At 46.8% G+C, this 27,765-nt stretch overlaps 3 protein-coding genes across 13 annotated transcripts in view; 1 reads left to right on the top strand and 2 right to left on the bottom strand.

The window, feature by feature from the left end:
- Window positions 1–44: 44 nt before the first annotated feature.
- Window positions 45–16,607, bottom strand: SDR39U1 (short chain dehydrogenase/reductase family 39U member 1). 5 transcript variants are annotated; one of them, XM_084806160.1, is made up of 7 exons: window positions 16,563–16,607; window positions 14,430–14,536; window positions 13,876–13,958; window positions 12,238–12,359; window positions 11,086–11,229; window positions 5,125–5,585; window positions 45–1,618 (listed from the first exon to the last, which is right to left on the bottom strand). In XM_084806160.1, exons 1-6 carry the CDS (start codon window positions 16,576–16,578, stop codon window positions 5,170–5,172), a joined length of 888 nt encoding a protein of 295 aa, XP_084662286.1. In that variant the 5' UTR covers window positions 16,579–16,607; the 3' UTR covers window positions 45–1,618; window positions 5,125–5,169. The 5 variants fall into 5 exon arrangements, with proteins under 5 accessions (XP_084662286.1, XP_084662284.1, XP_084662282.1 ...); XM_084806156.1 differs by lacking the exon at window positions 45–1,618 and adding an exon at window positions 15,524–15,883 and having other exon boundaries at window positions 5,006–5,585; window positions 16,456–16,607; XM_084806157.1 differs by lacking the exon at window positions 45–1,618 and adding an exon at window positions 15,524–15,883 and having other exon boundaries at window positions 5,006–5,585; window positions 16,499–16,607.
- A 428-nt stretch (window positions 16,608–17,035) lies between these two features.
- Window positions 17,036–25,502, top strand: EMC4 (ER membrane protein complex subunit 4). Of its 2 annotated transcripts, none has more exons than XM_084806161.1 (6): window positions 17,036–17,108; window positions 21,110–21,201; window positions 21,328–21,442; window positions 21,634–21,787; window positions 23,459–23,619; window positions 24,066–25,502. In XM_084806161.1, exons 2-6 carry the CDS (start codon window positions 21,116–21,118, stop codon window positions 24,099–24,101), a joined length of 552 nt encoding a protein of 183 aa, XP_084662287.1. In that variant the 5' UTR covers window positions 17,036–17,108; window positions 21,110–21,115; the 3' UTR covers window positions 24,102–25,502. The 2 variants fall into 2 exon arrangements, with proteins under 2 accessions (XP_084662287.1, XP_084662288.1); XM_084806162.1 differs by having other exon boundaries at window positions 17,036–17,183; window positions 24,066–25,500.
- SLC12A6 (solute carrier family 12 member 6) overlaps window positions 24,434–27,765 on the bottom strand; it is a 51,684-nt gene continuing 48,352 nt past the window's right edge. For 3 of the 6 annotated variants that reach the window (XM_084806151.1, XM_084806153.1, XM_084806154.1), the window contains 2 exons: window positions 27,042–27,175; window positions 24,434–26,933 (listed from right to left, as the gene is read on the bottom strand). In XM_084806151.1, the coding sequence (XP_084662277.1) occupies window positions 26,842–26,933; window positions 27,042–27,175 (226 nt within the window). In that variant the 3' untranslated portion in view covers window positions 24,434–26,841. Of the gene's footprint in view, window positions 27,176–27,765 lie in introns of all 6 variants that reach the window. The other 3 variants (XM_084806149.1, XM_084806150.1, XM_084806152.1) reach the window with 1 other exon arrangement.

The raw sequence follows: 27,765 nt of genomic DNA, 5'->3' as shown, positions 1-27,765 counted from the left end.
ACACATACGGTGCCTTCTAAAAGTTAAGAAAGCAAGTTTTCCTTCAAAACAATGGTTTTATCCATATACCCATTTATGCATATTTAACCTTTTAGCTTAATAGTTAAAAACATAGAATTGATTGACTAAGATTTCTTGAGTTGGGTGAGAGCCCTAATCTTAATGAACCCACAACTTCACTCAATAGGTTTCTTCGAAATATGACCAGGTCTGGATCCAAACAATTAAAGATTAAGAGCAAGACATAGCTGATTTTGCAAACTTCTAAAATATATATAACAAAGAGGCCAAAGTTTATGTTATTACAAGATCTCTTCTCCTCACCCTTACATAGGAATCCTATCAGGGCAGTTAACAAAGGTTATATTGGATGTTCTCAAAAATGACACGCAATGGAGGTTTATAGTATTATCCATGGTGTGAGAAAAGTGGACAGAAAGCAGGCTGCCTCCCTGGGGTCTATGAAACTGAGGGGCAGGATATTCGGGAGAGACTAAAGCAGGAGTGGGCAACTTGTGGCTCTCCGGCTATTGCTGGACTGCAGCTCCCATCAAGCCTCACCATTGGCTATGCTGGCTAGGGCTGATGGGAGTTGTAGAGCAAAACATCTGGAGGGCTACAAGTTGCCCACGCTTGGACTAAAGAAGTTCCTCACACTCTGAGTAATTAGTTAATGGAATTTGCTGCCACAAGAGTTTTTTGATGGATATGGGCCTAGATGGCTTTAAAAGGGAATTAGATGAAGTCATAGAGGATATGTCTATCAACAGCCATTGGGGCATGAGTGCTAAACTGAACCTCCGGGTATCTAGAACTCTATTTGCTTTCATTGGATCTTTTTGGCTCTTCTGAGTAAAACTTGTCATAATCCATAAGATGGTTATAGTCTTGTAGATATTGGGCAGAATCCAATGGGACGCTTACGTCTCCACCAATTCCCTTACTCCCCACTGATTTCCACCTACAAGCAGGACCCACTGTGTGTGTAAGGAAGATTTAGTGCTTCCAGGGCCACCAAAATGAGTGAAAACACTAGTTTCTGGAACGGAGAAGGTTGGCCGAGCTTGCATAAGGGAGCTCTGCCAACCCATCCCTATCGAGAAACAAGCGTTTCCGCTCATTTCAGGGCTTCCTCTGGGAAGTGCTAAATTTTTGTTGCGCAAGCGGTGGGTCCCGCTTGCACAACGGAATCAGTGGGACCCACTACTTGTGCAACGGAATCAGCAGGGCACATGAGAATCGCTGGAGGCATAAGCACCCCGTTGGATTCTGCCCATCGAAAGTCAATGGGTTAACAAGCATTTATTTTGTAATGCAGTGAACGTCTTGCTGATGTCTGGAAACATCACATCTTTGAGATGGAACACAGTTTTCCTTTCCGCCAAAATAGCATTATACATACATAATGGCTGCATAGGGGTCCGCTTCAGTTTTATGGTACAGCCAGTTTACGTAGCCATTGGCAATTAAATACAGGTTAACTAGTGTCATGAACATAAAGAATCCTACAATACTGTAAAAGGCAATTTGCTGTCAACATCCACACCAGTTTTGAAGAAGATGATGGGCATTATGCAAAGGCTAAATATGCTGGCAGAATAAGAGAAAAGCTTCACTCCTGCAAGAGAAAGAAAGATTTAATATTTAGATGTTGCAAACCGCTTTTAACCTAATATATTTTACTGCCATACATCCAAACAAGCAGCAATTCCAATTCAAGCAGCACATAGTCCTTTACTTAGCTTCCAATCCTACACCAAGTTACTTAGTAGAAACCCCCATTAAACCCAATGGGACTTACTTCTGTGTACACATATGGAGGATTGCTGTGTTAGAATGGAATCATAAACACACTTACTAGGAAGCAAGTTCCAGTGAATAGGATTGTGCTTTAGGGGTGCTTCTAGCAGAAAGTTTCCCAACTTCTTTGGCATGTAGCCTTTTCTGAATTTTTAAAAACATCCCACCCTATTGGCAATAGTTTCAGGACAGCTACTAAAACTCCATTAAAATGATCAATAAAACAGAACAAAATTCAACAGCAGCAGCATAAATTAAAGACAGCAACATTTAAAACAGCAAATATAAAAATGCCCCAGTAGGAAGCCCACAAGCAAGACATGAGTACGACAGCACCGCCCTGCTCATGTTCCTCAGCAACTGGTTTACAGAAGCATATTGCCTCTAATAATGGAGGTCATATATATAGCCATCATGACTAGTAGCCATTGGTAGCCTTATCCTCCTCCATACAATAAAGCCATGGAAAAGCAGCTCCCTCACTGTTGCTGTAACACATAAACAGCACCTGAGCATACCCTCAAATCAGCATGGGTGGGTGATACACTGTGGAGAACCTGGCCTTGGGGTGGGCCCTCTACCCTGGGGCAAACCCACCCCTTACTACCAAAAGTGGATCACCCCTCATCACAGACTAATCCCTCCCTTCACTTCCGCTGCCGCCATTAAACTAGAACCTAGGTTTTGGGGTGGGGGCCTGTACTCGAGGGCCAAGTCACCCCTTACTACCAAAAATGGAGATCACCCCTCACCACTGGGTAATTCCTCCCTTCACTTCCGCTGCCACCATTAAACTACACTCCTTTTATTTAACATACGCCTTTAACCCTAAAGTAGTTGATCCTTAGGCATGAGACAAAACAGATGAGAGGTGCCAGAAAAATAAAGATATATAGTATTTTATTTTAAAAAATAAGAACGCTTATTATTTTAAGAAAATTGTTACTACTTTTAAAACAGTGTTTCATATACAGTTACTTTTACCACATATCAGGGGTTTGAAGCCCCAATTCCTATCCCTAACCAACCTTCAGCCAATTCCCCTATCAAGCTCCATCCCAGAGCTCACAGGCCTAACATGAGTGGCAGTAACATGAATGGCAGCCTTCTTTCTGGTCAGGTTTCTGAGGTTTGACTTCCACATGGAACCTGCAGTGCTCTTCCCCAGGCTTCATCTGAAGTCTTCAGTCTGGTCCAGCAGCTGTTCAGTCTCCAGACCACCACCACCAGCTGAGACTCAGGCTTCAGCTCTTTTCTCTGAAGTCTGCTCTAGGAGTCTTCCTCTCCCTTCCTGCAGGCCTTTTAAAGCTTCTGCCTCACATGCTCCCAGCTCTTCCTCCTGGCTGATGTCTTCTTCAGGCCCCCTGGCCTCTCACGAAGACACCTCCTCTGGCAACTCTCCAGTCAGACTCCTGACAGACTCCCTGTCAGACTCAGACTGCCCTCGGCAGACTCTTCACAGCTCCTTATATTCCCTCTAGTCAGAACCCTCCAGCCAGTCAGCTTTGGGGTGGCCAACGTTCTGTCACCCCACCTCTGTGTAAACCTTCGACCAATGGGCATCTTTAGAATGTTCAGTTATTCCCCAATCAGATGGTACCAATTTCAATCCTACTTTCCCATATAAATAGAGAGAACCTGTCTTCATTTTCACCTCCTGGTAACTGCCAATTCGCCAGCTACTTACAGTATAACTCTCCTCAGGCACAAGCCCCTAGTAAAATCCATACGTTTTTCTTCTGCTGATGAAAAGCAGTGAAGCAGACCTTCAGTGGTTGCAATAAAAAACAACACGTAAACTCTTACCTGTTTCTTCACATGTTGTGGTTGTTCATTCGCTCAGTCACTTCTGACTCTTCGTGACTTCATGGACCAGCCCACACCAGAGCTTCCTGTCGGCCGTCGCCACCCCAGCTCCCCAAGGTCGAGCCCGTCACCTCCAGAATATCATCCATCCATCTTGCCCTTGGTCGGCCCCTCTTCCTTTTGCCTTCCACTTCCCCTAGCATCAGCATCTTCTCCAGGGTGTCCTGCCTTCTCATTACGTGGCCAAAGTACTTCAGTTTTGCCTTCAATATCATTCCCTCGAGTGAGCGGTCTGGCTTTATTTCCTGGAGTATGGACTGGTTTGATCTTCTGGCAGTTCAAGGCACTCTCAGAATTTTCCTCCAACACCAGTTTTTTTTCTTCACATGCATGACACAAATAAAGGAAGCTGGTTCTGGGCAATGATGACAGCACCCCGAGTATCTTTACTTCCATTGCTTTTCTTTAGAGTAAGTTTCTAGCCCTCAAGCATATAAGGACAATGTACAATTCTGAATCTATGCGTGTTTTTACTCAGACGTAAATCCTAATGAGTATAGTGAGACTTACTCCCAAGCATGCATCCTTAGGATTGCTATCAGGTAACATCGCAGAAAGAAAAAAGCTTATGTATACCAATTGCTGGGGAACACAAGCATGTATGTGTGTGTGTGTGTGCGTGCTATTGCTCTCATGTCCTACTTGGGGCTTTATTATTTATTTATTTATTTATTACATTTATATCCCACCTTTTTTCCTCTTTGAGGAACCCAAAGTGGCATATGTAATCCTCCTCCTCTCCATTTTAGCCTCACAACAACAACCCTGCAAGGTAGGTTGGGCTGAGAGTCTGTGACTGGCCCAAAGTCAGCCAGTGAGCTTCCATGGCCGAGTGGGGACTAGAACCCGGATCTCCTGGCTCCCAGTCCAACACTCTAGCCACTACACCTGGCTGTGGGTTTTCCCACAGATGGCTGGCTGGTCGCTGCGTGAATAGAATGCTGGATTAGATGGACCCTTAGCCTGATCCAGCATGGCTCTTATGGTTTTAAGATCCTCCTCCTCTCCATTTTATCCTCACAACACCCCTGAGATAGGTTAGGCTGAGAGTCAGTGACTGGCCCAAAGTCACCCAATGAGCTTCATGGCCGAGTGGGGACTAGAACCTGGATCTCCCGAGTCCTAATCCAACACTCTTAACTGCTAGACCACACTGGAAGGTGCCAGTCTGGGGGAAGACTGGATTAAATCTTCTGCATGCAAAGCAGGAAATGTACCACTGAGCTACCATCCCACAGTCCCTTTACCTAGCCACAGGCTCACTTAAACTGGGGCAGATGCAAGAGATAACAGACTAACGAACACTTCTGCCACAATAAATGTGTTAAGTCTTTAAGGTGCTGGAAAATTCCTTTATTTGTGTTAACGGCAGTAGACTAATGGGGGTAGTCCTCTAGAATTTGTGTGTGTGCGCATGCGCAAGCACATGCACACGCCTGTCTACTCAGTAGGCTTTACCTGCAGAGACAGTGCTAATAATACACAGGCACCATTTTTCTAGGGTCAGGTTAAAATATTCTGGAGGGCGGAGGGAAGATCAGGGAAGGCAAAACAGTAGTTGCTCTCCAGCGTCCGCTTGGGTACCACACGCTGCCCTTCAAGCAACATGATGCTCCGCTCAGCACCGAAGATGGCAGATACCGCAAAGCCCGGCAGGGGCAACAGGGCAGGCCGTCGGAGCGCTGATCCCATGGCCTGGGCAAAGTCCCCATTCGTGGTGACAACCGCAGATGGTGCAACACCATTCAGGATCCCGCTGACGCCCTCCCGCTCCAGTGCGTGGGCCACGATGCCCGCCAAATCTGCCACATGGATCCAGGGAAAGGGCTGGCGGCCGGAAGCGATGGGACCTCCCAGGCCAAAGCGGAAGGGCCATATCATTTGGGCTATGGCACCACCGTCTCTGCCCAGCACAACACCTTGGGGGAAAGACAGGGTTTAATAACAACTTACAGAGCCATTTTGAACGCTCAAAACATTTCACATACATGATCTCAGCTATCTTTACAACAACTCTTCAAGGTAGGTCACTGTTATTATCCCTATACTGCAGGTGACTGCAGGGAGCGGGGGCAGGTGGAAGAATGGAAGCTGAGAAAGTTTGTTGCCTAAAGCCATATACTGACTTGGTGGCAGAGTGAGATTTGAATCAGGCACTTCCTAGTTTCCAGGTCAGTCCATTTGCTGCTGTGCTATGGTAGTACAGGCACAGGGGGAAATGTCCTGCAGGCCAGACAGGTTAGGAACATAGAAAGCTGTCCTATAGCAGGTCAGGCTTTTTATCCATCTCATCCAGTACTGTCTGTTCCGATGGGAACCATCCCTCGAGTCTCAGGCAAAAGAGGGTCTTTCCTACCAACTGCTACCTGATCCTTTTCATTGGAGAGGTCAGGGATTAAACTAGCCTTCGCCAACCTGGTGTTCTCCAGAGGTGTTGGACCACCACTCCTATCATCCCCAACCAGCATGGCCCTGCAGGCTGGGGATCCAGCACACCTGAAGAGCGCCAGGTTGGGGAAAGCTGGAATAGTAGGTGGGTTGCCTCCCTTGGATCTACAACTCCAATGTATCTGATGGGCAGGAGATTCAGGAGAGAGAAAGGGAAGAACTTCCCCGGATGCGTAACTCACCTATGGAACTGGCTGCCATGAGATTTTGTGATGCTCCGAAACCTAGCAACACACAGTGGAGGTTCATGACATTATCCAATCTATGGAGAAGGTGGATAGAGCATCTTTCTCCACGCTGGCGCTCCCCAGATGTGTTGCACTACAACTCCCACCATTCCCAGCTAGCAGGTCCCTTGGGAGTTGTAGCCCAACATATCTGGAAGTTGCCAGCTTAGGGGAAGAGCGGATTAAAGCTTCTGCATGCAAAGCATCTCCCCTTCATAGATCACTGCCTTGTTGTGGCGAAGGGGCTTGCGTAACTCAGTGAAGCCATAAGCTATGCCATGCAGGGCCACCCAAGATGGACAGGTCATGGCAGAGAGTTCTGACAAAATGTGGTCCACTGGAGAAGGAAATGGCAACCCACTCCAGTATTCTTGCCAAGAAAACCCCATGGAACGTATCACAAGGCTAAAAGATATGACGCCAGAAGATGAGCCCCTCAGGTCGGAAGGTGTCCAATATACTACTGGGGAAGAGCAGAGAGTATTTTCAAGTAGCGCCAGAAAGAGTGAAGCGGCTGGGCCAAAGCCGAAAGGACACTCAGCTGTGGATGTGTCTGGTGGTGAAAAGAAAATCCGATGCTGTAAAGAACAATATTGTTTAGGAACCTGGCATGTCAGATCAATGAATCAAGGTAAGCTGGAGGTGGTCAAACATGAGATGGCAAGATTGAACATCGACATCTTGGGAATCAGCGAACTAAAATGGACAGGCATGGGTGAATTTAATTCAGGTGACCATCATATCTACTACTGTGGGCAAGAATCCCTTAGAAGAAATGGAGTAGCACTCATAGTCAATAAAAGGGTGGGAAAAGCAGTAATGGGGTACAATCTTAAAAACGATAGAATGATCTCAGTACGAATCCAAGGGAAACCATTCAGCATCACAGTAATTCAAGTCTATGCCCCAACCACTGAGGCTGAAGAAGCTGAGGTTGATCGGTTCTATGAAGACCTACAACACCTTCTAGAACTAACACCAAAAAAAGATGTCCTCTTCATCATAGGGGATTGGAATGCTAAAGTAGGAAGTCAAGAAATCACCGGGATAACAGGCAAGCATGACCTTGGGGTACAAAATGAAGCAGGACAAAGGCTAATAGAGTTTTGCCAAGAGAACACGCTGATCATACCAAACACTCTTTTCCAACAGCACAAGAGACGACTCTACACATGGACACCACCAGATGGTCAATATCAAAATCAGATTGATTATGTCCTTTGCAGCCAAAGATGGAGAAGCTCTATATAGTCAGTCAAAACAAGACCTGGAGATGACTGTGGCTCAGATCATGAGCTTCTTGTTGCAAAATTTCAGCTTAAATTGAAGAATGTAGGGAAAACCACTAAACCATTCAGGTATGACCTAAATCATATCCCTCATGAATATACAGTGGAGGTGAGGAATAGATTTCAGGGATTAGACCTGATAGACAGAGTGCCTGAGGAACTATGGACGGAGGTCCATAACATTGTTCAGGAGGCAGCAACTCAATCCATCCCAAAGAAAAAGAAATGCAAGAAAGCAAAGTGGCTGTCTGAGGAGGCTTTACAAGTAGCTGAGGAAAGAAGGGAAGCGAAAAGCAAGGGAGAAAGGGGAAGATATATCCAACTGAATGCAGAGTTCCAGAGAATAGCAAGGAGAGACAAGAAGGCCTTCTTAAATGAACAATGCAAAGAAATCGAGGAAAACAACAGAATGGGAAAGACTAGAGACCTCTTCAAGAAAATCGGAGATCTCAAGGGAACGTTTTGTGCAAAGACGGGCATGATAAAGGACAAAGAAGGTAGGGACCTAACAGAAGCAGATGAGATTAAGAAGAGGTGGCAAGAATACATAGAAGAACTATACAGGAAAGATCTGAATGTCCCTGATAGCCATGATAGTACGGTCACTGAACTTCAGCCGGACATCCTAGAGAGTGAAGTCAAGTGGGCCTTAGGAAGCATGACTAACAACAAAGCTAGCGGAAATGACAGTATTCCAGCTGAGCTATTTAAAATCCTCAAAGATGATGCTGTTAAAGTGCTGCATTCAATATGCCAACAAATTTGGAACACTCAGCAATGGCCACAAGACTGGAAAAGGTCAGTTTACATTCCAATTCCAAAGAAGGGCAAAGCCAAAGAGTGCTCAAACTACCGCACAATTGCGCTCATTTCACATGCCAGCAAGGTGATGCTCAAAATCCTACAAGCTAGGCTTCAGCAGTATGCGAACCGAGAACTACCAGAAGTACAAGCTGGGTTCCGAAGAGGCAGAGGATCTAGAGATCAAATCGCCAACATTCGCTGCATCATGGAGAAAGCAAGAGAATTCCAGGAAAACGTCTATTTCTGCTTCATTGACTACGCTAAAGCCTTTGATTGTGTGGATCACAACAAACTGTGGCAAATTCTTAAAGTGATGGGAGTACCAGACCACCTTACCTGTCTCCTGAGAAACCTGTACGAGGGTCAAGAAGCAACAGTAAGAACCGGACATGGAACAACCGATTGGTTCAAAATTGGGAAAGGAGTACGACAAGGCTGCATATTGTCACCCTGCTTATTTAACTTATATGCAGAGTACATCATGAGAAATGCCGGGTTGGATGGATCACAGGTCGGAATTAAGATTGCTGGGAGAATTATTAACAACCTCCGATATGCAGATGATACCACCCTAATGGCAGAAAGCGAAGAGGATCTCAAGAGCCTCTTGTTGAGGGTGAAAGCGGAGAGTGCAAAAGCTGGTTTGAAACTCAACATTACAAAAACTAAGATCATGGCATCTGGCCCTATAACTTCCTGGCATATAGAAGGGGAAGAAATGGAAGCAGTGACAGATTTTACTTTCTTGGGCTCCAAGATCCCCGCAGACGGTGACTGTAGCCATGAAATTAAAAGACACTTGCTCCTTGGGAGGAAAGCTATGGCCAACCTAGACAGCATAGTAAGAAGCAGAGACATCAGCTTGCCGACAAAGGTCCGTCTAATCAAAGCTATGGTTTTCCCAGTAGTAATGTATGGCTGTGAGAGCTGGACTATAAGAAAGGCTGAGCGCCGAAGAATTGATGCTTTCAAACTGTGGTGCTGGAGAAGACTCTTACGAGTCCCCTGGACTGCAAGGAGGTCAAATCAGTCAATCCTAAAAGAAATCAACCCTGAGTGCTCATTGGAAGGACAGATGCTGAAGCTCAAATATTTTGGCCACCTAATGCGAAGAGAAAACTCTCTGGAAAAGACCCTGATGCTGGGAAAGACTGAAGGCAAAAGGAGAAGGGGCGGGAAGAGGATGGGATGGCTAGATAGCATCACTGATGCAATGAATATGAACTTGAGCACGCTCCGGGAGAGAGCGCAGGACAGGAAGGCCTGGCGTGCTATGGTCCATGGGATCACGAAGAGTCGGACACGACTGAACGACTGAACAACAAATGCAAAGTAGAGCTCTACTACTTGCTACAGCCTCACGCGGTCCCCTTGCTTGGCCACAGTCTCACAGACCCTGGGACAGACACAAGACTGCGCGAATCCAAGGCAGAGTCATACAACAATTGGGAATGATGCAGCAGACATTTCCTCAGCAGAAAGTTCTGCTTCCCAAAGCAGAGAGTTTGAGACGCAATGTTCTGTAATGGTAATTGATGTCCTTGAGTCCTGCCTTCTCAATACTTTCTCTCAACAACGCTGTTCCAGACGCTCTGTTTCAGAGGGTCGAGGGAACTCGGCTTACCAGACTTCATCTTGGAAACTGGGCAGATAGCTCCTTGCCTTGGTGCTTTAGCAACCTGATCCTGCCGAAAGCTGAGAGGAGGCGGTCAGTTGTACCCTCATTTCAGAAAGTTAAGCCCAGGGTTAGGGATTCTCCATATCCACTCAGAAGTCCAGGGAAGTAGATTAACTTACGGAATTCACAGCCACAAGATGGCCATCAGCTTGGATGGCTTTAAAAGCAGATTAGACATATTCATGGAAGATACATCTGTCAATGGCTACTAGCCATATGGAACCTCCACATTCAGTGGCAGTGTACCACTGAACACTAGTTCAGCGTGGATGTGGCAACTCTGGCCTCAAACTTTTATTTATTCATTCCTCACTTATCCTGCTTTAGCTCAACAGAAACCAAGGTGATGTTACATGGGATTCCCAAGTGGTCTCCCATCCAAGTACTGACCAGAGCGAGACCTACTTAGCTTCATAAGGTTCCTGCTTGATGCACCTTCAAACCACACGAGACACTGTCCACTTGTAAGCACCTGCTACCTCTCCCCTCTACTGTTTGCCTCAGATTCTAGTTCATCACATATGTGCTAAAAGACCTGATCTCCCCCCGGCCCATTCACATAAACAGCGAAATCACTCAATGCTGGTTTGGGCCATCTCAGATTATTGCTTGAATGAATTGCAAGGCATGTAATCTTTCTTTCTTTCTTTCTTTCTTTCTGATTGATTGCATTTATATCCCGCCTTTTTTCCTCTTGCAAGGAACCCAAGGTGGCTTACATTATCCTCCTCCTCTCCATTTTGTCCTCACAACAACAACCCTGTGAGGTGGGTTGGGCTGAGAGTCTGTGACTGGCCCAAAGTTGCCCAGTGAGCTTCCATGGCTGAGAGGGGACTAGAACCCGGATCTCCTGGCTCCCAGTCCAGCACTCTAGCCACTACACCACACTGGCTCTCACACTGGCTTTTTTGTAACTCCAAAAAAGCTCCCCACAAGGTGTCCCCCCCCCCCCCGGCTCTGGTTCCCATCTTACCTGATCTCACTATCACCTGTCGTGTGGCATCACTGGAGATTTTAGCTGCTGCCTCCCAATGGGTCACCAAGCGAGAGAAGAAATCAAAATCTCCACCAGGACTTTCTTCCGTGTATTCTATGGAATGGCTCGGACAGTAAAACCCTGGAAGGAATATTACACAGCAATTTATCATCGTATGGAAGACCCACCAACACTACTTCTGTGGGCAGATATTTTACAGATACTGTGTCTTATCTAGCCTGCTGCTTGCATAAGAATTTAATTTATCTATGTACATACAAAGCAGATCTTGCAAAAATATTTTACACTAGAAACCTGTAGTAAAGGCTACCTACTTAGTTCAAATCAGTATGTGAAATTTAGTTTTCTGCCCTTCCCACCTGCTTCTTTCACTTCATATATCACAATCCACCTCTCCTGAGTTTCAATGTATCATTTGTCTGTTCTCTTCCTGGCAACCTCTGCCTTTATGGCTTGTCTGAGATTTCCTCATCATTTTGGCTGATCCTTTGTTTTGTCAGTTGCGTGCTTTTCTCTTAGGATTCTGTCTCTCCCACAAATGCCTTCCTTAAGCCCTTCTTAAAATCCCATTAAGATCTCATTAATTCAACTGCCTACTCTGCCTTCAGCCAAATGGTCTCTGCGGTTCCGTACCTCATTGGCCCTCTTCCCTCTCAGCTGTCCTGCCACTGTGCTACTCTTTCTGCTAACAGCACATCATCCCTCTTTGTCCCTAGGTCCTGTGAGAAGTTTTTCTTCTATCCAAAGTGTCCCCTTGCATAACCTGTACTGATGGTCAGCTTTCTTTTGCCAACACCTTTCCCCTGAGCAGTTGGAATGTTTGTGAACATTCCATAGCACCACAACAGTTCAGTCAATAGCTGGTTTGGCCCATAAGGAGGCTAGTGACAGGGTACAGCTAGCGTTATGTCAAAGATTCCAAGGTGCTGGTGTGCAATTTTCCTTGCATATGACACAGGCAAAATTAATTGTTCAGTGCTAGAAAGACACTTTACTTTCACCCACATTAATTGTTCTAATGGAAGTTCCCACCCAGACTGAGGGATTGCACAGTACCCCCAAAGCTATTTCACTACTAATAACAGCCAAATGGATAGTGGAGTTGCACTTTAGATCCGAGGTAAATACCTACGCCGGTGATGAGGACCCAGGCACGAGGTGCGTGCTCAGCTTCTGCAATGGCTTTTGCCAAAATCTTTGTGGTCTCTACCCGGCTGGCAACCACGTCCTGACGAAAGGATTCGTTCCACCTGCAGCAGTAGCAGAAACCACCAGTGTGTCACACCCATTTTGGTCCCTTTACTCACACTGGCTATTTACACGGGCCTAAGAGAAACCTGCTAAATTTTCCTCCCAGAAACAAACCGAGAGAAGAAAGGTTCCTGGCAAAGATGAGGTTTGCGTATATTTTGTATACAAGAAGCTGCTTTTCCCGGAGTTAAAGGGCCCCTCTCTTCACGCATAGCATTCTGAGAAGAAATGAGAACACCTCATTCACCTGCTCAATGCATCCCCTGGAAAAGTCCTGTGCAAACTGTCACCTACCAAGCTGGATGCAGCCTGGAAGCCACGCGCAACAGGCCCAGTATCAGGGGCTTGTTAAACATGCTATTTGGGTGCCTCTCTAGGGCTGGAGAAGCAGAGGCAGTGAATCATAGAATAGTATAGTAGGGTTGGAAGGGGTCTACAAGACCATCGAGTCCAACCACCAATCTGGCAGGTTGTAACGCATGACCAGCGGCTTGCATTTAGCTTGGCGATTTACAGCTTGGGCAGACCTGCTGTAGAAGTAGCCTCCTGATGCATTTATGGAGAGCTGGAAGCGGCAGAGATAGGATGGATGACTGGATGTCAGTTGCTGAAGGGGCAACAGTGGAGGGGAGCTACTGCCTTCATGCCCTTTTCAAGAAGCATCTGGTTGGCCAGTGTGGGAAGGAAAATGCTGGACTAGATGGACCTTTGTCTGATCCAGCATCAGGGGTGCAGAACCTCAGGCCCGAGGTCCCAATCTGGCCCTCCGAGGTCCCAATCTGGCCCTCCGAGGTCCCAATCTGGCCCTCCGAGGTCCCAATCTGGCCCTCCGAGGTCCCAATCTGGCCCTCCGAGGTTCCCCCGATGGCCACGCCCCCTTCTCCTGGCCCCACCCACCCTCAATTTTTCAGTGGTTTCCCAGCTTTTGTGCAGTTTTTCCCCCATTCTAAAGGGTTGAAATGCCTCCCGCAAGGCTTAGCTACTGGCAATAAAAGGTTTAAGCTAAGACATGCTGGTGTCTTTGGCTCCACCCCTTTTCCCTTTAGCACCACCCACCACTGGAATGCAGCCCCCAAGAGCTTCTCTGAAATGGAATTCAGCCCTGGGGCTGGAAAAAAGTTTGACAGCAGGTCTTTTCTTATGCTTCTGTTCCTGATCCAGCCTGTCACATCTGAGACAGGAGCTGCAATGCACCCTTCAATTACCAGTCCCTTTTACGCCTCACGGTATCGTCACACCCTACAACTTACCACCTCCACATTCTCTCCCATTTTCGGAGTAGACCCCAGCAAAACTCGATGCCTATCGAAGAGCGGAGTCATTCCAGTCCTCCGCCTATCACAACTGTCCCCTAGGCCTGCGCCTTCCTGTTGCCTGGCGACACTTCTTGTTCCTTCCTCTCTGCTTACCCCTGTCACAGCTACACACACAACCAAGTTTGGGGTGTGTGCATTTGTCTGGAAAGTCATATGCATCACCCCCAAGTGATCTTGTGCAGAAGCCCCTGGAACTTACCTCCGAAGGGGGTTGAGGACATTCTCTCCAGCGAGGTTGACCGCCCCTTCACAGCGAGGGAGCCCCGAGCGGGAAAGTTCGTCCTGGTAGAAGGAGAATTTGCCACACTAACTGAAAATGCTTCATGCTTCCCCTGTTACTAAAACTTGCCCTTCTCACTTTGAATCAGTGGCTTTCACCAATGTGCAATTTTGCACTCTGGTGAGCTTCTTTTTTATTCTTATTTTAAACTGGCCCTACATATTGAAATTCAACAAGCAACACTTGTTGCCACAACACGTGGCAAGGATAGAAATGGAGGGGAGAGCATCATCCACGTTAAATCACAGCTGCACAGACAGGAAAATAATTTAAGGAGTGGCACATGATTTAAGTATTTGTGGTATGCTCTAAGCAGAGTCCTAGCAAGCTAAGGACACAATCCTATGCATGTTTAGACAGAAAAAAGTCCTACAGCTCCCAGCATTCCCAAGCCAGCATTTAGACTTGTAGGACTTTCTTGTTTTTGTTTTTTTTGTCTGAACAGGCATAGAATGCATCTTGTTTTTACATACCCAGGTAATTCGGTTCTTTCCAGGATGGCGCGAAATAGAGGTGACCTCATGCCCTCGGCTCCTCAGCAATTGGGTTAAGGCTCTGCCAACAAATCCAGTCCCGCCGCCTAATTCAAATGTGGAATTTTAAGCACATTATTTTAAATTATTATTTTAAATGATGGGTATCTGGGAAGGTGATGGGATACACTCATCAGATGATGAAAGAAATGTAGTGGTGAGCACTGAAAATTACTATCAACCTCCCTCACACTCCCAGTAAATTGACTGAAGCTTTACCATTTGATTAAATCCTATTTGCATCTCCAGAGTTGTCAGCTATAGGCGGGGAGGGGGGTGGGGGGGTGGATCCGTCCACCCTGGTCAGGCCTTAAGCACAGAATGATCTAAAAAAAGAATGGGGTCAAAGGGCAAAGTGCCTCTGATCACATCCAAAGTTTGTGTGTGTGTTTTTTTACTTTGAAAAGGGCATGTTCTGCAGGATCTTTTTTCCTGAGTAAGCAGACGTAAGACATAAGATTACAGGCGCATTGTTAGTTCTCTGTCTGATCCTTACAAAGCCGGAAGACACACAAGCAACTTATCATGCCTGCACATGTCCCATGTGAGATGCCTCTTTAGAGAGGGACCAGAAGCTGAGGAGGAAGGGAGCCTTGTGAATGTAATAAGTAGAGATGAAAGGAAATTTATCAGCTTCAGGAGTGAAAAAGGCTGCAGTTCGCAAAACAAACATTACAGGTCTCACCCCCAGGGCTCCTTTGTGTGGTGAAGGTAGAGGATTGGTGCCCTTTATTAAAACAGATTTAGAAAATGCAACCCCAAGACCCTCTTTAACAGGCTGGGGAACCTGTGGCCCTCCAGATCTTTATTTCAAGTATTTTTACCCTACCCTTCAGCCAAAACAGGCTGCCAGAGCAACTTACAAAGATTAATGAGGCAGTCCCTGCCCTCAGGCTGACAATCTAAAAGACACGACACAAAAGGAAACGGGATTGGGAGGGAGGAGGGGAAAAAAAGAGAAAAACTCAAGGCACCAGTTCTTAGTTTCAAAGTTCTTATTGGTGTTCTTTCTGGCTGGGAAGGATGAAACATACTTCCTGCAGCTGCTCCTTCTCTGCCTGATGTAAGGGGCCAGCTTGATCTCCCGCTTGCCACGATGCTCTTCCTAGGAGGCAGCGGGGTCGCCTCCCAGTGGCCTTTAGTTCTCTGGCTGACGTATGAGGTGCAGGATGGCCTGCGACGATAGGATTTAGGGCCCAACAACATCTGCAGGGCCACAGGTTTACCCACCCGGGCTCTTTGGGGGCTGGAGGGAGGGCAGACAAGCTCTCCCCCGGTTCGTGGCTAGTGCTCCCTCGCCCACGGCGCACAGCCCTCAAGGGGAATCTCCGTGTTTCACGTGCATGCCGCTTGCCACTCGCAGGTGGAGGCAACCAAATTGCAAACGCGCTTCCCTTTGCCATAAATAAATATAATAACAGTATTTTTAACTTTTAACTTCTGTATACTTCTATTTATAGGTTTTAACTGTACAAGTTTTGATGTAAAGCTGCCTTGCGTCCCAGCATTGGGGGAAAGGCGGGATATAAATATAATAATAATTAATAATAATAATTGCATGGCTCTTCCATTTGCAAAATCACCCCAACAGGACCGACAATAATAATAATTAATAATAATAATTGCACGGCTCTTCCATTTGCAAAATCACCCCAACCGGAACGACAATAATAAATAATAATAATAATAATTGCACAGCTCTTCCATTTGCAAAACCACCCCAACAGGAACAACAATAATAATAATAATTAATAATAATAATTGCATGGCTCGTCCATTTGCAAAACCACCCCAACAGGAACGACAATAATAATAATTAATAATAATAATTGCACGGCTCGTCCATTTGCAAAACCACCCCAACAGGACCGACAATAATAGTAATTAATAATAATAAGTGCACGGCTCGTCCATTTGCAAAACCACCCCAACAGGAACGACAATAATAATAATTAATAATAATAACTGCACGGCTCTTCCATTTGCAAAACCACCCCAACAGGACCGACAATTATAGACCCTCCCGTCGATGGACTCCTGGCGGCTTCAAGGACGCCTCCCCAGTTCGCTCACCTACTAAGACTCTCATTGCGAAACAGGCTCCTACCGCGCGTGCGCACGGAGGCTCTCGGGGCGCCGCTACTCCACCAGGGCCATAGAGAGGGGGAGGGGGACACGCAGCTAGACTTCCGGCAAAGCCGCCACTGGCCAAGACGCCTCTGACTAACCCAATGGCGTCGCTCTAGCCCTCGACGTTTCTATGGTAGTCTCCATACCGTGTAAGGGGAATTAGAGTAAGAAGGCCAGTTCCGTTTTAGTGCCCGGAAGGACTGCGCAGTTGTGCGACTCTACACTTTTTCTATCTCTGTTCCAGGAGAAGGCAATATTAACGCGTCATACGTGGGAGGAAAGGCTGCTGCAAACGCTTGACGCCGAAAGAGAGAGGGAATTCGGGGGGTTAAAAAAAAAAAAAAAAAAAGAAGTCCGTCGTCATAGTTACCACGCGCGGAGGACGTCACAGGAAGCAGGAAGTGAAGCTTCGAGCCAAACAGGAAGTGGTCATAGCGGTGGTGCCGGTCCGAGAAGATCCGGAGAAGCGGTTAGAGCAGCGAGTAGAAGGTGGGGGATCCTACCCAGGGGCATTTAAAGGGCCAGCAGCTACTTACCAGTAGGGTGAAGTGTGACCTTATCAGGGTAGGTGGGGTAGCCGCACCCGGGCCTTCTCCAACCTGGTGCTCTCCAGCGGTGCTGGACTACAACTTCCAGCACGGCTGGTTTGGGAATGCTGGGAGTTGTAGTCCAACGCCTCCGGGGGGCACCGGGCTGGGGAAAGCTGCTTTCCCGCACTGGCTCTTTAGCCAAGCGGAGCTATGCAGTGTCTCAACCTGCAGTTCCTCGCCGGCTGAGCAGGTTTTATTATGGCAAGAGGACAGAGTTACGGTCTTGTAGCGCAGGAGTGGGCAGAAGGGAGGACTGGGTCTGCTGGATGATTTGAAGTAGGTTGGCAGGGATTTCTGACTCCCAGTTGTGTAACAACAGCAGCAAGGCAATAACTCGCCTCCAGCCCTAAATGGTACTGCGAACATGACGAAAGCTTGGGGGTAACCAGGAGTGTGTGTGTGTGTGTGTATTCGGTAAAGGGATTGTAGTGCCATTCAGTTGTGAAAGTCAAAATAAATTCCTGGAGTTAGCGTTCTTTAATTCTAACTATATGTCTTCTGCACCAGGCTTCTGTTGGTAGATTTCAGGTGTCCTAGTAAAAAAAATGAAGTAGATTCTGTAAGCTTGAACTCTGCCCAGCACTGTTCTAGTATCTCCCCAACTTCCTAAGGAATGTGCCTGAGCAAAATTCGTTTTTTGATCCCCCTCCCCAAGCTTCACCTGGTTGCATATTGTGCTGATGATGATGATTTTGAAGATGGGTTCATCTGTGTCTGGAGCTAAGACAGTTGTGGGCTGGAGGACAAGGAGGGAATGGAGCCATGGGGTGAATGGACTTGATTTAAGGAAGAAGGGAGCAGCATTGAGAGTTTCATGACTGTGCACAGAAGGTGAAAGGGGGGGGGTGCAGCTAAGACTTGTCTGGTAAAGCTCCACAATTTGGGAAGTTGAGTAGCTCTGGGTGAGGCTGATGTTGGGTAGCTTAGGGGGGCAGGATGAATGGCTGTAGGGTCAGGACTGTCATGTTGTGGGTGGGAGATGGGTGATGGATTACTTCTTCACACTGTGCATAGTTAAACTATGGAATTCAACTTCCACAAGATTTAGTAATAGCCACCAATTTGGCTGGCTTTAACAAGGGATTGGACAAATTTCTGGAGGAGAAGGCTATCAATGGCTACTAGTCTTGATGGCCATATGCTACCTCCAATATCAGAGGCAGTATGCCTATGAACACTAGTTGCTGGGGAACATGGGCGGGAGGGTACCGTTGCACTCATGTTTCCTGCGGGCAGCTGGTTGGCCACTGTGTGAACAGAATTCTGGACTAGATGGACCCTTGGTCTGATCCAGCACAGCTCTACTTACTTTCTTATGATGTTTATTGCTTTAAAGTGGTCTCTGGCAAGATTCAGTTGGATTCAGTTGGACTGAATCTTGCCAGAGACCACTTTAAAGCAATAAACATCATAAGAAAATAAGTAGAGCTGTGCTGGATCCAACTGAATGCAGAGTTCCAGAGAATAGCAAGGAGAGACAAGAAGGCCTTCTTAAATGAACAATGCAAGGAAATCGAGGGAAACAACAGAATGGGAAAGACTAGAGATCTCTTCAAGAAAATCGGAGATCTCAAGGGAACGTTTTGTGCAAAGACGGGCATGATAAAGGACAAAGAAGGCAGGGACCTCACAGAAGCAGATGAGATTAAGAAGAGGTGGAAAGAATACACAGAAGAACTATACAGGAAAGATCTTAATGTCCTTGATAGCCATGATAGTAATGTCCTTGATAGCCATGATAGTGCGGTCACTGAATTTGAGCCGGACATCCTAGAGAGTGAAGTCAAGTGGGCCTTAGGAAGCATTACTAACAACAAAGCTAGCGGAGATGACAGTATTCCAGCTGAGCTATTTAAAATCCTAAAAGATGATGCTGTTAAAGTGCTGCATTCAATATGCCAACAAATTTGGAACACTCAGCAATGGCCACAAGACTGGAAAAGGTCAGTTTACATTCCAATTCCAAAGAAGGGCAACGCCAAAGAGTGTTCAAACTACCGCACAATTGCGCTCATTTCACATGCCAGCAAGGTGATGCTCAAAATCCTACAAGCTAGGCTTCAGCAGTATGCGAACCGAGAACTACCGGAAGTACAAGCTGGGTTCCGAAGAGGCAGAGGAACTAGAGATCAAATCGCCAACGTTCGCTGGATCATGGAGAAAGCAAGAGAATTCCAGAAAAAACTCTATTTCTGCTTCATTGACTACGCTAAAGCCTTTGATTGTGTGGATCACAACAAAATGTGGCAAATTCTTAAAGTGATGGGAGTACCAGACCACCTTACTTGTCTCCTGAGAAACCTGTATGAGGGTCAAGAAGCAACAGTAAGAACCGGATATGGAACAACCGAGTGGTTCAAAATTGGGAAAGGAGTACGACAAGGCTGCATATTGTCACCCTGCTTATTTAACTTATATGCAGAGTACATCATGAGAAATGCCGGGTTGAATGAATCAGAGGTCGGAATTAAGATTGCTGGGAGAATTATGAACAACCTCCGATATGCAGACGATACCACCCTAATGGCAGAAAGTGAAGAGGATCTAAAGAGCCTCTTGTTGAGGGTGAAAGAGGAGAGTGCAAAAGCTGGTTTGAAACTCAACATTACAAAAACTAAGATCATGGCATCTGGCCCTATCACTTCCTGGCATATAGAAGGGGAAGAAATGGAAGCAGTGACAGATTTTACTTTCTTGGGCTTCAAGATCACCGCAGACGGTGACTGTAGCCATGAAATTAAAAGACGCTTGCTCCTTGGGAGGAAAGCTATGGCAAACCTAGACAGCATAGTAAGAAGCAGAGACATCACCTTGCCAACCATGGTCCGTCTAATCAAAGCTATGGTTTACCCTGTAGTAATGTATGGCTGTGAGAGCTGGACTATAAGGAAGGCTGAGCACCGAAGAATTGATGCTTTCGAACTGTGGTGCTGGAGAAGACTCTTACGAGTCCCCTGGACTGCAAGGAGGTCAAATCAGTCAATCCTAAAGGAAATCAACCCTGAGTGCTCTTTGGAAGGACAGATACTGAAGCTGAAGCTCCAATATTTTGGCCACCTAATGAGAAGAGAAAACTCTCTGGAAAAGACCCTGATGCTGGGAAAGACTGAAGGCAAAAGGAGAAGGGGACGGCAGAGGATGAGATGGCTAGATAGCATCACCGATGCAATGAATATGAACCCGAGCACACTCCGGGAGAGTGCGCAGGACAGGAAGGCCTGGTGTGCTATGGTCCATGGGGTCACGAAGAGTTGGACACGACTGAACAACAACAAGTGGCAAGATTAGTGTATGATTTAGATTATTGCTGATAAGGGGATGCTGGGAGTTGGAGTCCCAACACATTTAGAGGGCACCAGGTTGGGGAAGGCTGGTTTAGATACAGGTAGGTTTGGTAGCAGGGTGGCCAGATACAGAAGAGGACAGAGCTCCAGCACCTTTAGTAGTTGTGTCAAAGAGGGAATTTCACCAGGTGTCATTTGTCATCGAAGGTACAGCTGCTGAAATTCCCTCTTCTGCACTTTTAAAGTCTGTGTGGGGCATATGGAACTGGGCCAGAGGGGAGTGTCCCAGGTTTCTATTGTTTTTGCATCTTTACAATATATTTCACACTCTACTGTAGATAGGGAACTGTGGCTGAGAGCCGGAAATTCATCCTAAGCCACTTGGTGAATCTCCAGCTGACATGAAATTTGAACCCAGAATCTTCCTGGGTTCCAATTCAAATTTAACCATTGGCCTGAGAAGTTATTGATTTCTAGGAGCTGGAGTGGAGGCAGTGGGGAAACCTGTGATATCCTGGCAGTCACTGAAAATATATCTGTGGGGGTGCCAAGCTGCTCAGGCCTCTAAAGTCTGGTTGAGATTCTCATTCAGAATCTATCTGTATCTCCTTTGCAGGGAGAGATGAGCACCCAAGGTGGGCTGGTGACCAATCGTGGGCGGCGTTTCAAATGGGCCATTGAGCTGAGTGGTCCAGGCAGTGGTAGCAGGTATGTACCTGGAGAAGGTCTGTCTATGCTCTCCCTTGTAAACAGTTGGCTTGATCCAGAGCTGGCTGTATCCCGGGTGAGTATATGTATTTTGACTCAGGTTTGACCTATCCTTTTTCTTGCCAGGGGCCGGAGCGACCGGGGAAGTGGCCAGGGAGACACCCTCTATCCTATAGGCTACTCAGACAAGCAGGTGCCAGACACGAGCGTTCAGGAGACGGATCGCATCCTGGTGGAAAAGGTAGCAGAAGGGTGGGAGGACAGGGCTGACTATTGGATTCCTTGGTTCTCTCCATGGGTGAGCAGACAGGTGGACCCAGGAACTCTCTGTGTGGGCTTGGAGGGAAGCATGAGGTGAACGTGGAATAGCTTTTTGAGTGTAGAATTTGCCTCTTGAGTTCTGCCCTTTCCCTTTTGAAATAACCTTTTCAGCGCTGCTGGGATATCGCCCTCGGTCCGCTGAAGCAAATCCCTATGAACTTGTTCATCATGTACATGGCGGGCAACACAATCTCCATCTTCCCCACCATGATGGTCTGTATGATGGCCTGGAGGCCCATCCAAGCACTCATGTCCATCTCCGCCAGTAAGTGTATTTGCACCCCCACTGTCCTAGCAATCTTCTTGCTCCTCCACTCTTTTATCCCACTCTGCCCCCTTTTCCTGCTTTATGGGATTAAGTTTGTCTGGGATCCCAGTTGGAAAGACTGTGACTAAGGTAGCACAGAACAATAATGAGCAATATCAGTGAGCAAGAGTGCTGGTGCATGCTTCTTGATCGCTCCTGCCCGGCTTCTCCCGCCAGTGGGAGCAGCTCAACAAACCAGCAAGCCTCCATGCATGGCTGGCTGGCTGGCTTGCTTATTTATTCATTTCATTTCATTTCTATACCGCCCAATAGCCGAAGCTCTGTTTACCATGGCTTGTTTACCACGACATCCAAACCAAGGTGTTTGGCTACGTCCTCTCCTAATAAGCCAGAGTTTGTCCTTGGCTTATGACTGTAGCTTGTTAGGAGGAGAACAAGCCAGAGATTCCAGTTCAGATGTAACTTTAAACCAGGGGTGCAGAACCTCAGGCCCAGGGGCCAAATCTAGTCCTCCAGGGTTCCCCAGATGGCCACGTCCCCTTTCCTACCCACTATCAATCATTTCCCAGCTTCTGTGCAGTTTTTTCCCTTTCTGAAAGGCTGAAATGCCTCTCTCCAAGACTTCGTTACCGGCAGTAAGAGCTTTAAGCTCAAATAGGCTGGTATTTTTGGCCCTGTCCACCACTGGAATGCAACCACTGGAATGCGACCCCCCGAGAGCTTTGTTTCAAAATGGAATTTGGCACTTGGACTAAGAGACATTCTGTACTCCAGCTCTAAACAACCCGCAGACAGAGGGTCCCTGGTTTGTTTCATTGCTTCCACTGGCAGGAGGAGCAAGCGGGAGTTATCAGATAGTGTACACTAGCATGCTCACTCATTCCCGGCAAGCCAGAATTCTAAAGGTTTCTGGTTTATCACATGTGAACCAGCCATGTGTACTCTAAGGATCTGATAAGATGCATAGCTGCAGTTGAAATCTAGCTGCACAAAGCCTTGTTCAAACAAGCAGCAAAGGGGATGGTAAAACTGTTCCTGGACTGCTTCAGATTACAGATGGGGTTTGCATGATTCCTCTGTGGAAGGGGGTGTTTTCTTTCTCATAGCTAGATATCAGGGACAAGATATGGTAGTGTGGTATGTGTGAGCATTGTCCCCCTTTTCATGGAGAAATATGCCACTGTATAATCCCCAAGTGGTCCAGTCCAAGAGAAGTTGTGCGAATGAGGGATGTGTGTATGTGGAATCTGTTCTAGGGTGGTACAGAGAAAAGCTTGTGCAGTCTAAAGGCCTGGAGATCTTATAAATTACCAGCTTTAACTGAAGTGCTGATTAGTAGAAGAGGGTTCTCTAGTACCCAATATTGATGGATCATCTACTCACTGATATTTTTTCTCAGCAGTATGGAACTTTTGTCTGGGCTTATACATTTTTGACTGTACACCCTCTAGGACAGAAATTCATGGCTAGGTCTCTTTTGTCTCTGTGCCATCCTTCTTGCTAAGGTGTAGATAACTTCTGAGCATGCTAGAAAGGTACCTTTTTTGGCTTGTCATTCAAAAGATGTGCAGACAGGTCTTCACATCCAAAGCTGGCAGCAAGCAGAGCCCTGTGCTGTATCTCTGTGGTCTGTTCTGTCTTTTGACTTCTTTCCTGCTGTCTCCACAGCCTTCAAGCTACTTGAGAGCTCAAGCCAGAAGTTCCTTCAGGGTCTGGTGTATTTAATTGGCAACCTCTTAGGGTTGGCCTTGGCCGTTTACAAGTGCCAGTCAATGGGACTGCTGCCTACTCATGCCTCTGACTGGCTGGCTTTTATTGAGCCACCAGAGGTGAGTATGAAGAGGTGGGGGTGACATTTTGAAGAAGAGTACTGGCTATGGTCCATGGGGTCACGAAGAGTCGGACACGACTGAACGACTGAACAACAACAACAACAACTGGCTTATGAATGAGTATAGGGAATCTTCTCTCACCCTCCCTCCCCATGAGCACACAACCACTCAGGGGTCATGTCCTGTCTAGGACGTATTCCTGGAAGGAGGCTGAGAGTTAGGGAGGTGGCAGAAAACTGGCTTCCCTGGATCAGAACTATGCTCCCTTCTTGACTCTTAACTATGAAAACTGAGTACCAGATATTAAAACAACTTATAATGGTGCATTTTATGTTCTGTTGGTTGGTCTCAATGTTTGGGAGCCTGGTTCTAAGGATAGCTTAGCTGTTGAGATGCTTGCTCTGGTGTGTTGGTGACACTGCCTTTCTTCTTTTTATGCTCAGCGCATGGAGTTGACAGGTGGCGGTCTAGTGTTATGACCCAAGTGAGATCCAGAAACCGGCTGCTGCTTTAGATGTCTGGATGATCACTGTCACAGCATATTCTTCTTCCCCCACACTCCCTGACTTAAGAAGCTCCTGGATCCTAAGTGGTCTTTAACTGCTTTGTGGAACAGCAGATGAAAATTCATAGACAAAAAGGGAAACAGAATATGAAGGTCTGAGATGCTCTGTATAGGGAGGAGCAAAGGGCTCATCCCGACAGGTTGTTTTCACGCCGTTATGTTGAATGCAGAATAAAAGTGTTAACACGCACTTGAATGTTTTCACAGCTTCCATGAAATGGACACAAGAAGCTGAACAGGCTGAAACCCATCTTTCATTCTCTTTTTATATAACATGTATATATTTCACACTCAGTGGCAGTACATATGCTTTGCATGCAGAAGGTCCAGCTTAAATCCTTAGCAGAGGGGTGGGCAACTCGTGGACCTCCCGTTGTTTTAGCCTACAACTTCCATCATCCCTCACCAGTGGCCATGCTGGCTAGGGCCAATGGGATTTGTAGGCCAAAACAACCAGACAGCCATGAGTTGCCTGCCCCTGCTTTAGTAGCTCCACTTTAAAAAAATGATGACGCAGCAGATGATCAGAAAGACCTCTGCCTGGAGAGCCAAAGGTAGTCAGGGTAGATGCATAAATCATCTGATCTGGTGTAAGTTGGCTTCCCTGTTCCACCTACCCCCTAACATGCTTGGCTCTTCAAACTCCAAAGATAAGCTGGGGAGGGTGTGGATGGATGCCTGGTGACTCCTTGTGGGAGGAATACAGCTGAAGTACCGTACAGCACTCTGGCTTTGCCCTCTACCATAAAAACCAGTAGGAATCATTTGAAATAAGCCAACGTACTTCACACAGGGCATGCAGGGTTATTTACAATTCATGACCATCACTTGATTTTCCAGTTGTTGATATGAGCTGCCTATGGAAAAGCACTGCTGGTGAGGTGAATGCTTGGATCATGATGGCTTATTTACTCACAGTCTTCTCTTGCATGTATATGTGAACCAGGTCACTGAATGTAACTTCTCTTGGCAAATGTTTTGGATAGTTTATAGAGCAAAAGTCTAAACTAGTCCTTTTTCAGTTCACAGATTCATAAAGGTAATGAAAATAGTTCAGCTCTACCATGTTTGAGTACTATGTGATCAATAAATGGGCTCTGCTAGCAGAACCACCTATGCACAACAGCTGAAAGACAAAATTATATATAAAACGTTTATTCATTACATAATTCAGGAAGCAAAAAAAATCATACTCCAAAACTTGATGCTATGTAAACAAGTTCACACCCCCAATAAATTAAAAAGCCTCTCCCAAAATAAAGAGATGAGAAAGTTTTTGTGAAATTCCCTTTAAAAATAAAACTGGAGGCTGGAGATGTGTCTGCTTTAAGGGTACCCAAAGGGAGTGCTCCTTGTGCAGTATTCTTGAGCAAGGGGTGTGAGTAGGAGGAGATTTAGACATCCATTATTGAAATTGGATAGGACAAAACAGACACAGCACCTTTTCCCAAGCTTGCATCTATAGAGTGGGAGGAAGGAGTCATTTCCCAACCCTCACAAAAACAGCAAGTTGTGGGTCCTCATTATTGACGCACCTATTCTAAGAAGGGGGTGATCTTTATTGTCTGCAATAGACAGGACTGTAGTGGTTTCCCTCTGATCTGGGGTGGAAGTGGGGAGAGGGATAGCCATTCAGGAGCACAGTTACAAAAGTCAGAAGATACTGCACTTCTGCTTCCTTTTTAACCGTTTAGGAAGGAGATGCTCTATTCACCTCCTCCTCACCTATACACTCTCAGTACTACAGAACACGTACAAAGACTGGGAAAACTAAGCTGCCTTGCCCAGATGGGAGTGCAAGGGCCAGAGGGGAAAGGAACTGGGAGGACAGTCGCTTATGTTCCTTGGTCCGTATGCCGCCACCATCATCCCAGCTCAAGAGCCAGCCACTTCTCTCTCTCTCCCCACTCCAAGCAAACACTGAATTTGGATTTCAGAATCCCACAAGGGACTCGGGGAGAAGATAAATACTATGAAACTCAGGTCCATCTTTCTAAATACTCCCCACTTTGATTTCAATGGGAAAAACAACAGACAGACTTTGGCAATGACCAGGAGGGAATGGCACAATGGAGGTTGCATCTCTCCCTCCCTCCAAGTCTCCCAGCAGCATCCCCTTTGCCCTCTTCTTGTTTCTCTTGATATACCAGTGTCATGTAACAGTCTCTCCAGCTGCTCCAAGCCCACCATGTTCCAGCTGAAGGACCCTGTGGGGTCCATCTGTGTAATGGCTAGCATTGGGAGGCAGCAGCAACACCAACTCTAAGGTGGAAGCAGTGGGAGCATCCCTGGGGGTTTTTTTGCTCCTTTTGACCCCTTCCAAAGTTAGTATTTGCCTCAGTTTTTTCCTACACTAGTTGAGGGGGAGACAGCCATCTCCCACCCCCATTCAAGTCTAATTTCCTCTTGTGGCAAGCTTATGTAGTTTCTAGCACATACCTCTAATGTTATGGGAGGCAAGGGGGTCAGCCCTCCATCCTCCCAAACAGGAAAACCACCTTAACCAAAGACCCCAACTTGCCACTGGGAGAAGAAAGCAAAGGAGGTGTGGACTGATAGCAACCCTCCTTAGGAGATCAAGTGGTGGGTGGTAACAGGCAGGAAGCAGATGTTGATTTGACAGAGTCCATCAGGAGGAAGCCCTCCCAGCTCCCCTAAGAGTAGATGGTGATGACCTCGCTGCCACCGCCCCGGACAAGCAGCACACGCTCCAGCCCCTCTGTCAGGACCTCTAAGAACTCCATATCTGCAGGTGGAAGACTGTCAAGGAACCAGCAGTGTACAAGTGTCCAGACACCACCTCCAATCCCTCTTGTGCCCCAGCATAACGGCAGGCCTCTGAAGAAAAGGATACAGTTCTCATCACCCTCAGGATTTCGTGGTGGGCCTGGCATGTTAAGCAGCACCAGCTTGGCCTCATGGGACTTATTGACAATGACCTCGTTGAGCTTGACAGCTGTGTGCATGCGGCGCACATTGGACTGGTCCCTAGGTTGGGGTGGGAAGAGACAGATTATGGCAAAGACCCAGCACCTATGTAGACATACAGAAGCGAGGTGCTTTATCAGGATAACCAATCTGTGGCACAGGGATCTGGGAAAATGGAAAAAGCACTAAAGCACATATGGATCAGAGGGCAGAGGGGCAGTGCCTTGACTTTCCCACAGAACAGTGAATGAGATGGCAGTTGCAGCAAGGTGCCAACAGCGACTGTGGGCCATGCTGGATAAGGGATAGAAAGATAAACAGAATAATCTTTTGCTGCCAGAGTGATGGGGACCCCAAAGTGGAAAGAAAAAGGAAGCATTTGGTGGTACAGCTTGAAAAGTAGTAGCAAGGAAGTTTGTTTCTTGCATCTCTCAGCTTTGTTGCGGGGCAACTTCATGCCCAGCCCTAGAGGACAAGTTGTCAAGGATGCTCTTGCCACGGGATAGAAGTGTGACACCCCCCGAAAATGCTGGGTTTGAAAAACAGGGTATGCGATAGTCTGTGTCACTATCCAAGAGAGCTCCTTAAGCCATAGAATGCAGGACAGATCTTTGGGAAGGAGTTAAGTGAACAGAATTGGGCTGAGGTAT

The sequence above is a fragment of the Heloderma suspectum genome, chromosome 6 (genome assembly GCF_057233095.1).
Source record: "Heloderma suspectum isolate Gila_16-S chromosome 6, 16-S_ref, whole genome shotgun sequence".
Lineage (NCBI taxonomy): Eukaryota > Metazoa > Chordata > Lepidosauria > Squamata > Helodermatidae > Heloderma > Heloderma suspectum.
The sequence above is the reverse complement of the archived record's forward strand: the minus strand, read 5'-3'. Positions and strand labels throughout refer to the sequence as shown.

Excerpts from the sequence above, each read along its gene's own strand:
- SDR39U1 (XM_084806156.1), bottom strand. The coding sequence starts at position 15,695 with ATGTTGTTGGGCCCTAAATCCTATCGTCGCAGGCCATCCTGCACCTCA. Across the intron at positions 14,537-15,523 it reads AGAAGGAGCAGCTGCAGGAA|GCGGCGGGACTGGATTTGTT; the intron begins GTATGTTTCATC and ends CATTTGAATTAG. Across the intron at positions 13,959-14,429 it reads GAAAGAACCGAATTACCTGG|GACGAACTTTCCCGCTCGGG; the intron begins GTATGTAAAAAC and ends TCCTTCTACCAG.
- EMC4 (XM_084806161.1), top strand. The coding sequence starts at position 21,116 with ATGAGCACCCAAGGTGGGCTGGTGACCAATCGTGGGCGGCGTTTCAAA. Across the intron at positions 21,202-21,327 it reads GGTCCAGGCAGTGGTAGCAG|GGGCCGGAGCGACCGGGGAA; the intron begins GTATGTACCTGG and ends TTTTCTTGCCAG. Across the intron at positions 21,788-23,458 it reads ACTCATGTCCATCTCCGCCA|CCTTCAAGCTACTTGAGAGC; the intron begins GTAAGTGTATTT and ends CTGTCTCCACAG.